This window comes from Rhopalosiphum padi, chromosome 1, assembly GCF_020882245.1.
Source record: "Rhopalosiphum padi isolate XX-2018 chromosome 1, ASM2088224v1, whole genome shotgun sequence".
Taxonomy (NCBI): Eukaryota; Metazoa; Arthropoda; class Insecta; order Hemiptera; family Aphididae; genus Rhopalosiphum; species Rhopalosiphum padi.
In genome coordinates, this window is record NC_083597.1 from 26602272 (window position 1) to 26619045 (window position 16774).

General features: G+C 23.2%; 1 protein-coding gene across 5 annotated transcripts in view; it reads left to right on the forward strand.

Annotated features, from left to right (window-relative positions):
- LOC132917832 (D(4) dopamine receptor-like) overlaps positions 1-16774 on the forward strand; it is a 137876-nt gene that overhangs the window by 13480 nt on the left and 107622 nt on the right. Inside the window, exons 2-6 of one of the 5 annotated variants that reach the window (XM_060978771.1) lie at positions 5718-5864; positions 8055-8127; positions 8382-8498; positions 12252-12360; positions 13396-13610. In XM_060978771.1, the coding sequence (XP_060834754.1) occupies positions 8471-8498; positions 12252-12360; positions 13396-13610 (352 nt within the window). In that variant the 5' untranslated portion in view covers positions 5718-5864; positions 8055-8127; positions 8382-8470. The remainder of the gene's footprint in view (positions 1-5717; positions 5865-8054; positions 8128-8381; positions 8499-12251; positions 12361-13395; positions 13611-16774) is intronic. The other 4 variants (XM_060978770.1, XM_060978774.1, XM_060978773.1 and 1 more) reach the window with 4 other exon arrangements.

Sequence of the window (16774 nt, forward strand, 5' to 3'; positions counted from 1 at the left end):
TCAAAAAGAGTTAAACTATTTTGTATTGCAGATAAAATGCTAATGTAGCAAATATAAATTTCAAATAATTATGGTTATTAATTTTTGAGTTACCTACATAAAAAAATATAATTTATTTTAACAAAAATGCAGTTTGGTATCGTATATATATTCTTGTTTTTCCTTAATTTGTTTATTGTTCTCCGATATCCTTGAAAAATACTGGGAATTTTTACTTTTTTTCTCTCAAAAGAAAAAAACCATTATATTTTCTACCAGAAACTACACCCAAAGTTGGAGATAGATGCATTTTTTTAACTACTTATCGTCAGTGGCGGATCTAGGATTTTTTAATGGTGGGTGCTATCTTGTTAATAAAAATAGTCCTTAAGTCCTTATTATGTACAATTTAGGAAAAACAAAATTAATAATTTGGTACTTAAACATAATTAAGCAATATAAAAATTGTAAACAATTTAACATATATTACTTTTTTTAAATTGATGAATTATTAGTAATTTTTAATAAAAATACGCGGAATGGGGGGTGCTTCAGCTCCCATTCACCCCCCCTAAATCCGCCACTGCTTATCGTGTATACAGATGAAAAAAAAAACATTGTAAAATAAGTACATTTTTCGCTCCACTCAGAATATAAATAACTTACTTTAATTGTACGTACATAGAAATTGTCAATGGTTATCATAAGTTTGTATTTGGTTAATTATAAATATATTTTTTTAACTTCTATTTGATTGTTGATTAATTTTGTAAATATCTGTATTAATTGTTAATAAAAATATACACGATAAGTTTAGATAGTGAAAATCAATTATTGACTGATAATATATATTTTATTCTATAGTATATTTAAAGCTACTGTAGCAATTTCAGTCAACAACACCGTTGTATGGCTTATTTTGCAAAATTCTGTTTTTGTCAATAATTTAGTATGAATGAAACCTTATACTTGACCAATATATTGTATTATTTTTTATTGTTTATAATCAGTTTAAATACATAATTTATATATTTTTAGTTAAAAACTGACTCTTGAATACAAATGTCTTCATTAATACGTAGTTCTTACTTAAACCTAAAAATATAAAAGCATGTTTTTATTATAGCCTTAAAGGCATTTAAATTTCAATTTTTGACGAAATATCTATGAATTTTTAACAAAGAATAACAATTTTAAATTTTTACATAATACTAATATTATAATTATATTTTACTATACGCAATGAAATTTACTAAATGGATCTCTTTTCAACTTAATATGGTGAACTATAGTGTTTTAACGCGGTATTACGTTCAATATTTTGGAAAGCATTGTCACAAAATGGTTTATGTCTGATATCTTGTTATAACTATGTAACAACAGCTGAATAGCAATAATACTAATTTGAGTACCTAATAGTGTATATAGATAATAATTTATAATAATAACCTTGTCTGTGAATAGATATCTGATATTGGAGCCTTTCCAATTAACGGGCGTAAAAAAAGGAATGTAATTGATAAATAATGAAATAACAAATATTATAGGTATTCAAGTTTTAGGTTAGGTATTTTAGTAAATAATTCATTTTAATTATATAATAATTATTTGAATGTACACAAACATAATACATTTTTGCCTCCTCGTGGTGCTTCCTGGGTTATGCCAAATGGCTTTATTAAACTAATGTTGAGACAGTGCTTCAGAGAATGTTGAACTTGAAACAACGGGCGAAAAGAATGTAATATTTTTTAGGTAAAAAAAGTTGTGCTTTTCAAAATATTTTAATTTACTTTGATTGTTCATTTATGTCGTGTAACTCTTATCGTATTATTAATAGACAATAGTAAAATAATTAATATGTAATAAACTATATAGCATTACGAAGAAAATATAATTAGTGGTTAGAGTAATATAGGCTGACGACTGTCCCCGCTTAGAATTATTTTTCGTAAATAATAATTTATCATTGAATTCAAATTTAACAAGTCCATTACAGTGACCTATTCAATGACGAGGTACATTCATTGTCACCAATTGTTGTAGGTACAGCAGAACAATTACCTACTTACTAACTTTATTTAAAAATTTTTTTTATACTTAATTTTTGTAAATGCATAGTAATTTATACGTAAATATAAATGTATTAAATTATTTTTTAATAACATTTATTTTTTAAACTTCAAAAGATTACAATGCACGTATGAGTAATGTATATGTAATAAGTAATTTATTTACAATGAACTGTGAGTAATAAACAACTTAGGTTAAGACCTAACCTAATAATTTTAAATATTATTTAAATGTTCAATTCACAGTAAGTTCTAATTCAGTTGAGTAATCTGGGTGGATTTCTGGGAAATATGTATATGATAACCAATAAATTGTTTGAAATTGGTTTAATAAATTTAAAAAAGAAAAGAAAAGTAAACTAACCTACGTTATTCGTTTTTTAATTATAATAAAATAAAGAAATCAGTCTTGTTGAGAACTGGTTTAGTGTAAAAATTCCTGTTTTCCTACTTAAAATTAATGTATTCAATTAGGTTAACCTAACCTAATTTTTACTACCCAAAGTAACTACTAGAATTAAATTGTTACTAGAAACCACCAACATAATTAAAAATTAAAGCATTTTTACTGCCACAAAAGGCGACGATAGACAGAATAAAAATAAACATACATCATTTTAAATTCAATACATTCATCATTCTGCTAGAACAGTGGTTCCCAAACTTTTACGACCACGAAACTCTTGAGAAATAGTTTGTGTTTCGTGGAATCCACTTTTTAAAAAATAATATAAAATAATTATTTTTAATAATATAAATAATTAAAATACATATACTATAAAATAATTTTTTCAATAATCAAATACACCTTGAGATTGTTGCATGGAACATACTTTTTGGGAAACGCTGCTAGAACAAACTAAAACCAGTAAAATCTCTGAATAGCGGTCATTGTCGGTCACTGAAATTTCATTCACAAATTTTTGAAATTTACAATGTGTAAATATGTAAAAAGAAAAAATATGCATTAGATTAAATTAAATTATCATTATTTAATGTTTTAATAATAATGGTGATTCTTTTATCATTAAACACTCATTATTTTATCAAGTATTGACTGTTTTTCATTTTTTTTTCATAATATTTTGTTTCATGCTTTTCTTAAACTGTATTCCATTTTCATTTTTTTCACCTTTTTATTTAATAGTGAACCACTATCAACTTTTGATTTTCAAATGACAAATTATATTTAAAATGTACTTAATTAATATGGCTATTATTTTTTAAATAATATAATATACATTTTATACATTTTTAGCGAGATATAGCTTTTCAAAGTTGGGTGGTTTTCGGTTTTTATAGGTTAAGACTAGTAGTCGCGTGGGTAATAGATAATAATTAGAGGTACATATTTTCATATTATGATATAATAAACTTGTTATTGACTATTGACGCAGTGATGAATTTTGTGTCTGTATAGTTACCAACGTCCCACAGCCGTAATAATCTGTAAAACGACCACCTAAAAATCTCAAACCACCCAACTTTGAGCAGCTGTAACTTACTAACAGTTAAAAAAAAATAATAATTTGAACGTTAAAATTCATAAAAAATAGCACTACTATTTTATGACATTTTAAATATGGGCCATTTGAAAATCAAAAGTTGATAGTGATTTCACTATTAAATATGAGGGTGAAAAAATAAAAATGTTAAATTGTTTTAGAAAAGCAACTTTTTGCTTACAAAATAGATAACTATAGCTATTAAATTTTAATTAGTTGTGTTTCATTATTTTAGCTTTTGAACCTGATGAGTTATTTTTGTACAAAGCACTATATATTATTTCGAGTGTTCTTGTATTTTTTTTTTTTTATGAAATAATTATGATATTAAAATAGATATATGAAAACAAAAATATATACAGGACCCATCTGAGTCAAAATAAACTCTTATACGCAATAGTTATAATATCTGTATACTTTAACTTCTTGATTTCATATTGTACAAGGTGATTTACCAAGCTCACCCTATTTTTTTTAATAATGAATATATTTAAATTCTGATTTTTGGAATTTTTATGTTTGCTTTTAAGTAAGAGTATATTTTTAAATAGTCGTATCTGCTAAAAAATGTATAATAAAAAACATTGGTTCTCTTTGAAAATAGAAATTTTTTCTTATTATAGAACATTCATTTATGGTGTATAAAAATCTAAATAATTGAAAATATGGTGTTAAGTATATTTAAAAATTTAAAAAATCTGAATTTAAATGAAAATATTATTAAGGAAAAAATAGACGAGTATGGTTAGCGAATTCTATACATCTACAAACGTATTTAACATAATTTATTGAGGTGGTTTAATAGGATGTCCCTCGTCAGCTCTTCTCTTTATTGCTAAATTTTAAATTGATTTTATGAATTTGAGCTTCTTGATAATTAGAAATGTGATTAATAATATAGGTACGTGTCAATTCTGTCCTTAAATAAAACAATTCATGATTGCATCAATGCTTCCACGTTAATATTTATTGTACTTTGAAGACTTAAGGTCAGTCTGTTCACACAACAACTATATATTATTTACAGTATTCCAATTTTTACTTTCTGAGTATTATAGACGTATAAAGCAACGGCTAATTAATTGACCTCCTTTATTAATTAAAAAGTCTTAATAAAATACGTATTTACACTACCTGCATGTCAATATCCTGGTTACTATACGCAATTTTTGAGTCCAAAATGAAACATGTTCAATATTTATTAATGTTTTATTGTTAAATAAAATTAAATGTGCTTAAATTTATATTAGGTATTACTGTATTAGAATGGTAAATACATATAAACAATGCATAATAAATACTAGCTGTTCTACATTTAAAATAATATAAGGTAGATCGTAAATGATATAATGATTAGATTCTAATCATCTAATCTATTAAATGTTATTCATTTATAATAAAAAAAAATACATTATAAAAGATACTTAGAGTAATGTGTGTAATTTATCAAAACCAAAAGTAAAAACCAGTAGTCAAAACGAACTTTTTATATGGAGCTAACGATAACTATATCCGAATACTCGGAATACTGATATTAATATGTTCAATTTAGACAAAGGTGTAGTGGTGAAAGTTTATAGATAATAAAGAATATGGTTATCGTATTTGTTTTGACTACTGGTTTTTACTTTTGGTTTTGATAAAAGATTATTTTCAAAATGTTTAAAAAACATACATTTTTTGTTCTATATTTTGAAATCTGAAGTTAAAATTATAAAATAAGTCCTTAAACATCTAAAGGTCAACATATACAAAATATGCTCTAAGATTTAATCATATTTTGAAACTCTATGCAATGAAATAAATGTAGTGCTTACTTAGCATATCATACAATTGACCAAAATAAATATGCAAATTAATACAGATTCACGGTTTAGTTATTAGTTTGAAATTATTGAAATTAGAACAACTGTTTAACTAGTTAATAATTGAACTAATTTAATGAGTGAACATAGTCCTTAGGTTAGAAATTCTGAAACATTATTATCATCAAAATTTTCATGAAAATAATTTGAATATTATAAAATTGTTATTTTTTTGAATACCTATAATATTTATTGTACCTATCAATGCTAGTTTAATAAAAAAACGAAAGCACTATATTGATTATAGATTATATTTTAATTCAATGCTAAACCTTATGGTTTTCTGATTGTTTTAGTAAAATTTCTGGAATAAAAAGGATAAATATTCCCAAGAGCAAGGGGGCAATCCACCTATCGCCCTCATTCAAACGTCACCGGATATTGGTAACTATGGCAACTACCGTCGTGATATACGGACAGACGAGATAGAGGGTAGGTACAAGGTACGTTACGTTATACTGCTAGAATAATATATTATATACATTATACGTATATAGAGTGCTACAACAGCTAAAGCCTAAAACTAATACAAAAAACAATAACTATATAATACAAATTGAAAGATTGTATTAAGATTCAACATTATAATATACGTCAACAATAATTATAACTTTTAGATTTTGAGCGTAACGATGAATACATTGATTTTACAACGATATATTTTTTTTTTTTTGTGACTATGAACAAGAAAAAAAATAATAACTTATAACTAAATAAGTAGTCGATAAAATGTATCGATTTAAAAAAAGGTAGTTGTTTGTGGTAGAAAATTGGAACTAGTTGATGCTTCGGGAGGGAGGTCAACTAAGAAATATCTAATACTTCTTTTTAAAATCAGGAAAAACAAAATAAAAAATTTACTATTTTTTATCAAATAAAATTTTCGACAAAATCAATTTTGTTTTGTTGGTGTGACTTAAAAACAAATACCCGCAGATACTTTAAATTTTAACCAAATTATCATTTTTAATTTACGATAACATTTAAAAAATATTTCGACTATTTCTGAGCTATTTATTTATAGACATGAGACATTTTGTATATAAATGCCAATAAAAAGTTATTAGTTGAGTCAAAATTTTTGAAAATATAATAGAAGATTCCACAGAAGTTGTTCTTTTGTATTAAAATATTAAAAATATATAAGCACAAATTTTTTTATATTTATTTGAAATAAAAATATTGACAAGATTCGTTAAAAAAAATTGCAAACTATTTTGTAGTTAGAAATTCATAAAAAACTTTTCTTTTTATATCTAAGTTTTTAAAATTTAAAACAAGATTCCTCATTAGTAGTTCATATTGAAACCATAAAATCTAAAGAAAAGTAATTCATTTTTATAAACATTTTAAGTTCAAATTTGGATAAAATTAATTATTTAAACACGTGGTAACTAACGATATTAATTATTTTGTTATAATTTAAAAATATTATTTTGTGAACTTAAAACTACATATATCATATTATTATACATTTTTCTGTACGTAATGAGTAGGGCTAGGGACCTAACGGCCTAAAAAAACTTAGTAATATGCATGCATTTATGCCCCAAATATGTTGTTAAAATATGCATAAAAATAAATAAATCATAGTATTGGATAAAATCTTTTTTTAATATATTATATAGATAATATTTGCAAAATTATAAATTGTTCATTATTATTTTTCTTTTCCTATTTATTTTTTTTGAATTACACTTGCGTTGTACTAATAAGTAATAATGCAAATCTGCGAGAAAAACTCAAACACTAATAAATATTTATTTTATATAAATAAAATTATCGTACTAATATCTCAGGTCTAGAAAATCTATTTAAAATTAATTTTTTTTTATAAAATTATAAAACTTACCTTTATATAAATAATTGTCAAATATGCAGTAATAAATGAAATATGGTAAAATATGCAAAGTATGCGATTATTAATTTTAAATATAAACTAGTATGATTATGAAAAAAATGTATATTCTACTTAGCTATGTTTTTAATAATTATTGAAAAACATGCAAATCCCTAGAAATGCCTAGCCTTAGTAATGACATTTTTTATTTATTTAAAGATACTGTATATTTATATTATGAACCTATTTTTGTTGTTTTACGAAATTTATAGAAAAATAATATACTCACGACTCGAGTTTTAAAAGAATTTTCTTACAAAAATTAATATTATAAACAATATTTAACTACCTAATATGTATACATTTTTAAATGTTAAACTTGCACCTTTTAAATTTAATTATTAATGTAATAATATATACACAAGGCTAATAACTTAAGATGATGAAGCCTCTTTTCTCTGTTCAATAACAGAAATAAAAATAAAATTGCTAATAATATAATAACTGCTATATTTTTGGGAAAAGATGTATCAACCTACTGTCACACTAGAAGTAAAATAAATTACTAAATAGCTATATCAAAAGAGCATATTATGAAATATACTTTATGATATAGGTTGATAGTTCATAGATTGGAATTTTTTTAGTGTACAATGATATATCATTAAATTCAAATTTACCATACCCACAATAGTAGCCAATTCGACACTTAATGTATAACAAAACAGTACCCACTTGCCTATCTTTTTAAAATTGTGTTTTTTTAATTTTTACAATCTGTAACTATTTACAGGTGCTATAATTCCAGCCAGAAATGTTCAGCAACCACCCCTGTGGTTAAACATTAGTGAACTAACTTCATTGACGTATGAATAAAGTTAATTTTTAGTATTTTTCATTACTAATTTTAAAATAATGAATATTTACTTACATGCTTAGTTGTTGTTTCATTTTTTGTAATTTAACATTTAAATAACCTATATTGGATACTAGTCTAATATTATTTAGTAATTTTATAATATTATGATATTATAATTTAATTCATAATATACAGTTTCTATGATTATAATAATACTATAATTAGATATACTTATGCATATTTTCATTCTAATAATTATAGTTACAATTTAAAGTCAAGTAGAGGGAATCATCGATGCAGGATAGTTAAAATGCCGAGTACCACCATCCATTGGCCACGGATGAATCATTATGCACGTTGACCAGGACTGGCACAATGGTAAGATAATATTACTTAAATTGATAATGCACATTATATTTTATGAACAAACCTAGTTTTTATTAAAGTTTAATGAAATCTAATCGACTGACAATATACAAATATAAAGTACTAAATGAATATTAATATGGTTCATTTTTTTTTTTTACAAAATTTTAAATTTATTAATTGTTTTATCTATATCAATAATATTTATTAATAAAATATCTATTTTAATATTATCTAAATCAAAATAAATCTATACATACAACCTTCACTCTCAAACAGTGAATATGCCCAAACATTACCCTAAATAAAGTATAAATTCCCTCATCCGACACAGTTAGATACTTGGGCTTAATCCTTGACAAAAGATTGACATGGAATCAGACCTCTTTTAATTAGAAATAAATTCTCTACTTTAAACATCAAACTATTAATCTATAAAACGCTACTCAAACTGATCTAGACGTACGGACTATTACACTATGGGGTGCGGCAAAAAATCTAACATTAATAGAATTCAAACGTTTTAAAATATATCACTTCGAAAACTATCGACTACTCCGCTCTATATCTCTAATCTAACTCTTCACAATGACTTTCATATACAAACAATCGAAGAGGAAGCACATTTTTTTTATACACGCTTCCTCAAATGACTACAAACATATCCTAACCCTCTCATAAAAAATGTTTCCATTCTTCACTCTTTACACTCTTACTATCGTTCATGTTTTATATTACTCTTATTATATATAAACTTATTGTGCTAATTTGTATAGATTGTTTGTCAAATAAAAAAAAAAAAAAATGAAAAATAGTAACTTCAATATTATTATTTATAACTCTTATAAGAAATTACTAAAAATTCGCAATTATTTAATTACATTTTTATTTGAATAATATCTTCAATTTTTAATAGTCACCCCGAGTGTTCATACCTACTTGCTCCTACCCTACATTCCGAATGGGTTCCCGTTTCTGTTCATCGAAGAGTTAAAATGTCCATTTTTAAGCTATTTTTTACAATATGAAATAATATTATGTATGTATATAATTTGGACTGTTCTTTTATCACCCGAAAAGTCGTTTTTATAAGAATTTGATGACAATAAAACCATGCGGCCTAAAATTAGGTCAGTTCTTTGACTAAGTTCATAATACATACATAATGACAGACAGTACTTTTCCACCAAAAATTTGGGTAAGATTTGATAAAAATATTGATAGAACTACAAATTGTTGCAAATCGTTCCATTCAAAACTAAATAAAGAATTTACTAGCGCCAATCCTAATATACTTTTATTTTATGGAGACTTTGAACAGTGTTCAAATATTAAATTAAATTAAATTTCGTAGTAATAATACAATGAAACTTACCGACAAACAAGAAAAAACCAACCAATACTTGGAAAACTGTATGACTGACTACATTAATGGGAATCTTACACGATTAAAATATTCGAAGAAAGTTTGCTTTAAATTTGCAAGGTTAATTTAACCTAACCTATCAGTTCAACAATCTTGAATTTTATATTATTATATTTTATTATTTTTATTTTATTTATCTAAGAGATCTAAAGCTCTTCCTGCCCCTCTTAGTGCCGTGTCTGTTCGGCATACCACAATAAAATACCTTTCTTCAAACTAGAACCTATTTGGCCAAATGGGAACCGATTCGGCTACTCCACTTAGTTCTATTCGAAACTATAATACATTGGAACAATTTTTTTTGATATGATTTTGAAACCTAAATTTTTACAAAAATTGTCAAAATAATGAGCTATAATTTTATTTTTATAGTTTAAGTTTGAAAATGCAATATAATATTCCTCATAAGTATTTAAAGCTGGAACTAAAAAATCTAAACATATACACTTACTGTTATTTTTTATTGACATTTGAAGAAGTTTAAATTAAACAATTATATATTTAACTCTGAATATTGATGTTAATTATTTCGTAATAAATCAAAACATTATTTGTGGAACATGAAACTTTTACTTATTTATTTATTATATTATTATACATTTTACGCAATAGAATTTTTGATTTATTTCAAGATATTACCTATTTTTACTGTTTTACGGTATTTACAGCAATATGTTATTAGATTTTGAGTTATATAACTATATAAGTCGGTATAATATGGCATAAATATATATAATTATTATAATAATTAAATACTAATAATATAACAAATGCAATATTTTCGAAAAAATTATAACAACCTACCGTAATACTAAAAGTAAAATAAGCAATTCGATATCGCAAAGTGGTACCCACTTGCCTACCTTTTTATGTTTGGAATTAATCATTTAATTGAAAATATTGAATGCGTATAATTTAAACCCAAGAAATATGTGTTGTTTTCGAGTTCTTACATATTATATTTTTAACATATTGTACGTAGAAGTAGGTTTACTTTGCAAATTGTTGTTGTTAATTCATATCAGTGTTATTTATTATGTGTATTATAGATATTATTATGATGAGTTACGACACAGTGTACTAATGTAGGAGGATTTGTTATGTGAATCGTAAATATAGGAAGATAATTCAGAAACAATACTTTATTTTTTAATTAGGTCAAAACCATCTTCAGTGTAATTGAACACGATTTTCTTTGCGTCGATGGATAATAATAATAATAATAATAAAAAAAAAACAAGATTTTACTTTTGGACAGGAATAAAAAATCAAGCTGTTTAGCTGATTGGATTTCTATAATAGAGGACATTTTGATAGCAGGTGAAATATGAGTTATGATATATCTATTATATTTCTGTGTTATATATTTAACTGATTCATATTTTGTTGTTTTAAATGTCCTAGAATTATCTATTTTTTTAATTTATTATTCATTAATATTATGAAAAAATAAAAATAGTTAAAAATAATTTTTTTATTCAAAATTGCGAAGACTTAAAAGTAAACTAGAGAGTTATTTTAAATATAAAAGTTAAATATTTAAGAATACATTATAATATATTAGTATTAGATAAGAAAAATCATTGCATTTTATAAAATTATTAAAGATTGATTAAATACCATAAAATTATCGTACTTATCTCTTAAATACTAATATAATATATGTATTTTGTTTATTAATAAAATAAAGATATTCTCAATAAATTAGTTAATAACTAAAAATAATTTTATTTAAATATTATATATCATTTTACTCTAACTATAAATGCATTATATTATTTAGTTATACTAATATTAGTTATTGCGCTAATTTTAAATTGTTCTATTTTGATGTATAAGTAATAAGTATACATTATATTGTTAAAATCTGTAATAGTTCATTATTTTACGTTTAATATTTAATAAATATCAATTGAACACTGATGTTCTTAAATAAGATATAGCGGAAATATATAGTGGAAAATTTTAAATACACACCATGTGAAGTTATGTTAAGTATGGTTTACTATTTAAATCTATTATTTGAGATAGTGGTTAATAAGTTGTATACATTTTTTAATTAATATAAAATATTTATGATTTTTTCAATACCGTCTTCTATGAATAATTTATCGTTATTGCAAAATTATTATGAGTTTAAATACATTTATTATATTTAAATCCCGCTTAAAAATATTACTTCGAAATAATTGTATCAATATTCATATACTTCTGATTTAAAAAAATATATGACGAATATGTGAAGATTATAATATATTTGCTAAATTTGATTAAATACATTTTGTATCATAATAATTGGTAAAAAAAATATTACAAATTTATTTTTATTTTTGTTACAGTGGTCAAAATTACGTGCGTTGGGTTTTTAGCCGTACTTGGAGCTTTTTTAAACATTGTTGTACTAGTTATGTTCTACAAGAAGCCTTCACTCAGATCTCCGTCAAATAGGTCAAGTTGCTTACTTTGTACAATTGTTATTTTAATTAAACACAATCAAACGACGAGGATATTCTAGGGTTCATTATCTAGCTAAAATTGTATAGGATAATTAGTAAAAGTATAACTGTGTTGAATACCAGAATATATTATAATTAACTTTTTGAGTATATAAATAAATTATTAAGTATACGCAAATAAATTTTAATATATAAATTACATTAATAAAATTAAATATTTTTTTTTGTATTGTTAGTATATAGAATTAAAATTAAGACTTAGATGAATAATTGAGTTTTGGTCGTGAATACTCATTAAAAAAAAATATAATTAATTACATTTTATTCTTTATTTTTGTCACGCTGATTAGCTTCGGAATTTAATAAACATTTCAATGAATTAATTATAAACAGTTTTAGTATCTTCAATAGACTTTTACCAGGCATAAAATATTTATATTGAAATTAATACAAGATGATGAATATTTGTCAAAAATCCAAAGTATATAGGGTTTTAGTTATGTTTTCTAAATTAATTATTTTTTTCTTTCTGGAATTCGATACAAATAAGATATATGACACAATTCATTTCCATTGAAAATGTTAATAAAATTTTCAATATTAACAACATTTATGTAAATTGTTATCATTTAATAAGTAGGTAATGCACTAATGCCAATAGTTATTATAAACTCGTATATATATATTATTCAATTAATCTATCTAATTTTAAAATATAACCACGTAATGTGATATATATTTGATTAAAGTTTGAATTATCCTACACAATTTTATACATGATAAGATCTAAGTATAATAAATTAATATTTGTTGAACTCAGTTATTCATAATCAAGGTTTATGAACGTTTGTTAATGAGATGATAAAATTAATTTTATCGATTTGATTATTTTTAGTATGTACGTAATTTATTTCAAAATTGTATGTTTACTAATTTCATCACTTTTACCATATTTAATTATAACTATTATAATTTATATAAACTATATGAATATTAATTATTTAACGTTTATTTATGATTACTACAGATTCGTCGGTAGTTTAATTGCTTCCGATTTGCTGTCATCGACCGTCCTTGGTCCTTTACTGGTATCCGGTATAAAGACCATCAATAAAGCTCTTACGGTGTTCGTTGCTACATCTACAATATTTTCAATACTTGTTATTGCGATGGACAGATACACAGCAGTTCTTAGTCCTCTTCATTACGCGACAAATGTTACTAGGCAAAAAAGTGTTTTAGGTATGTATTTTTCTACTAATATTTGAATTTTGAATACAGACAATAAGATTTTTGGTTGGAATATTTTTCATTTCTTATTTTTTTTCTGAAATTAGCGGGCTTGTATAAATTGAGAAATGTAGTAAAATAAATATGTAAAGTTACTAAATAAAAAAAACAATATATTTGTAAATAAATATATTATTTTAAGCCCTAAATAAACATATTGGATTCAATTGTTTAATAGTATATACTCATTATAACTAATAATGCAGGGTTCGCTACATTGAAAATTAATCCACAAACTGTGGATGCTCGAATGGGAAAATAAGTCAGAATTCTACGCCTCTAAAAAAAATCATTACATCCTCCTTCATCCAAAGTTTCATTCATTAAAGATTAGTCACGCAATTCTTATACAATACTTATACCAAACTACGCACTGGCTATAATATTCTATACAATCAAGCATAAAACCGGGGTTAAATTACAATTCATACTGTATCCTCCCTAACTATGGAGATATTGCATGTGACTTTCATCATTTACTAATTGATCGTCTTGCTCTCTTCCCCATTAAACTAAATTTAAAATAACTTTTTTCTTTTTTTGGTCTTAATTTTTCATAAATTAATGCTTTTCTGCTCCACTAATGTCACCATAATAAAAGTTGTCCTCCATTATATATATTAGTTTAAATATTTAAATTATATGAGTTTCAAGTTTTATATAATATGTTCTATTTTCATTTTTTGGTTTAATTATTAATCATGTTATGTGTACTAAAAAAAATGGTTGAAATATAATAATTAATATTAAATTAATAAAAAATAATTTATATATTATTATATATCAGTATAATAACGTAGATATATTATGTAAGTAATGTTTACAAGAATTTACAGGATAATTAATAAAAATAGGTTAAACAATGAAAATGCCATTTTATATTATCATAATTGATCTATATTGAAAATACTTTTTGGTTATTTGTAGTTAAATTTATAAATTTAATTTTAAGAAAGAAGTAAGTAGGTATACAGTAATTATTGTTTTTCGTTACGTATAAAATATAAATACTTTATTGTACACAGATATTTAGTTTAATGCGTTTTACGTAATATTATTAAATAAATTCGTTAAAAATAAAATGTTGAAACTTATTTGTATAATTGTGTTGTATAATTCCCTGTATTCAATATTAAAGGTCTAGTTAATTATCAGTTAAGTAATTAGTTTTAATTAATAAAATTGTTTATACGTAGTGTTAAAAAATGTTACATTTTTCATATTAATTTAATGAATATTGAAATTAAAAACAAGATACTCAAATATATTTTAATTTATGAATTTATTAAACAGTACCTACTATAAAATTATTTATTTATTATTATTTAACTGAGCTACGTATTTTACAATGATGTATTTTGTGGAATATGTAAAAAAGTTGTTTAACATAATATTTCAGTGGTAGAAATAAAATTGAACATAATCTATAGATTTAAATAAAAATAAATATAGAATATTATTTTTAAACAGATAAATATCTAAAATAATTATAATATATTAATATTACGGAAAACACAAAGTTAGGTTGCTGTATAGTATATTTTGACTGTATTTATACCTTGTCATTGAGTAAGTTATTGTAATGGTTGTGTTAAATTTGAATTCAATAATAAACCATTGTATATAAATAGGAAAATACAATAAAATACTATTTATTAATTTAATACGTTTTTAACAATAAAACAATTTACAAATTTTCATAATTTTGAAAAATTTTATTAAAATTAAATTTCAAATGATTATAAAAAAATTGTGTTTATGGATTTCTGAAATTTTTTAACTCTTAAAAGTATAATTTTTGAGATATATTGTTTTGAATATTGAAACTTTTTGACCGATTATTACATTTTTTATTACAATTTATAAGAAAATAAAAAATTTCAAATGCTTTTATATAGTTTAAAATTAGTCTAAATATTTTGAGATTTTCACTGTTTATTGAAAATAATAATTTAGTAATAGTGAAATATTTCAAGTTACTGTCACCAATATTTGTTTAATAATAACAAAAATCGCTTAATGAGACAATGTTAATAAATCTATGCTAGAATATCTTATGTCATCAATATTTGAACTTAAATTGATTATAAAAATAAAACATGTAGCTTTACGCTAAATTTTTTTTTTATTATTCAGCAGCTTTTTTTTATGAAGAAACTTGTATAGAATGTTTAGCTATTTAGGTGTTAAAATAAACAAACACAATATAATATTATTTACAAATCTTATAAATTTTTAACAAGAAAATAATTTTATATGTTTTTATGATTAGATGAATTATATCAAAATTCACACTTTTGTCGCGTAAAAAAATGTTACTATATTTTCGATAAAAACAACATCTGGGGAATTTTGTATTTAATTATCAAACTATTTGCTTATAAACAAAAATGATAATAAACGTAAATCTAAAATAATTTAAAAAAGTTGAATACTTTAAAACTCTGTAAATAGCACAAAAAGAAACAAAATATTCTTTTTAATTGTTTAGAAAATAATTATATACATATTTTAGGAAATAATTGAGTACCTACTCAGCGTTAGTAATCGTTTAAATAAGTTACGATATATTTCTCATATTTCATTCAAATTTGAACTTGAAATGTCTATATAAAAAAATTACCTTTTTATATTCTTTAAATTGTATGGTTTAAATATGAAGTACTTATGAGAAAACTTATATTAAATCTTGTCTCTATATATTTTTAATATTTGTATATTTAATATATAAGAACAACTAATGTGAGATCTTGTATTAAATTTTTAAAATTTTGACCCAGCAAATAATTCTTTTTCTACATTTGTAGAAAAAAACTAAAAAACTTTTATCATATAATGAAAATAACATTATAAACATTTTGTGAACATTTCAAGTATCCACTGTTGTTATTTATTATTTTTTTTGAAATAGATACAGTAGAACCTCGATTAACCGTCAGTCTCGGGACCAGAGCTTTGACGGATAATCGAAAAGACGGTTAAGCGAGCAACACAATTTTTTTTAAACATACATACATATTATTTATTATTTTTTTTTAGTAATTATGATATACTTAAAATATTTGCACACAAAGAGACTAAAACCGCGAACGGTCAAGCGAACGAACACACGTGTA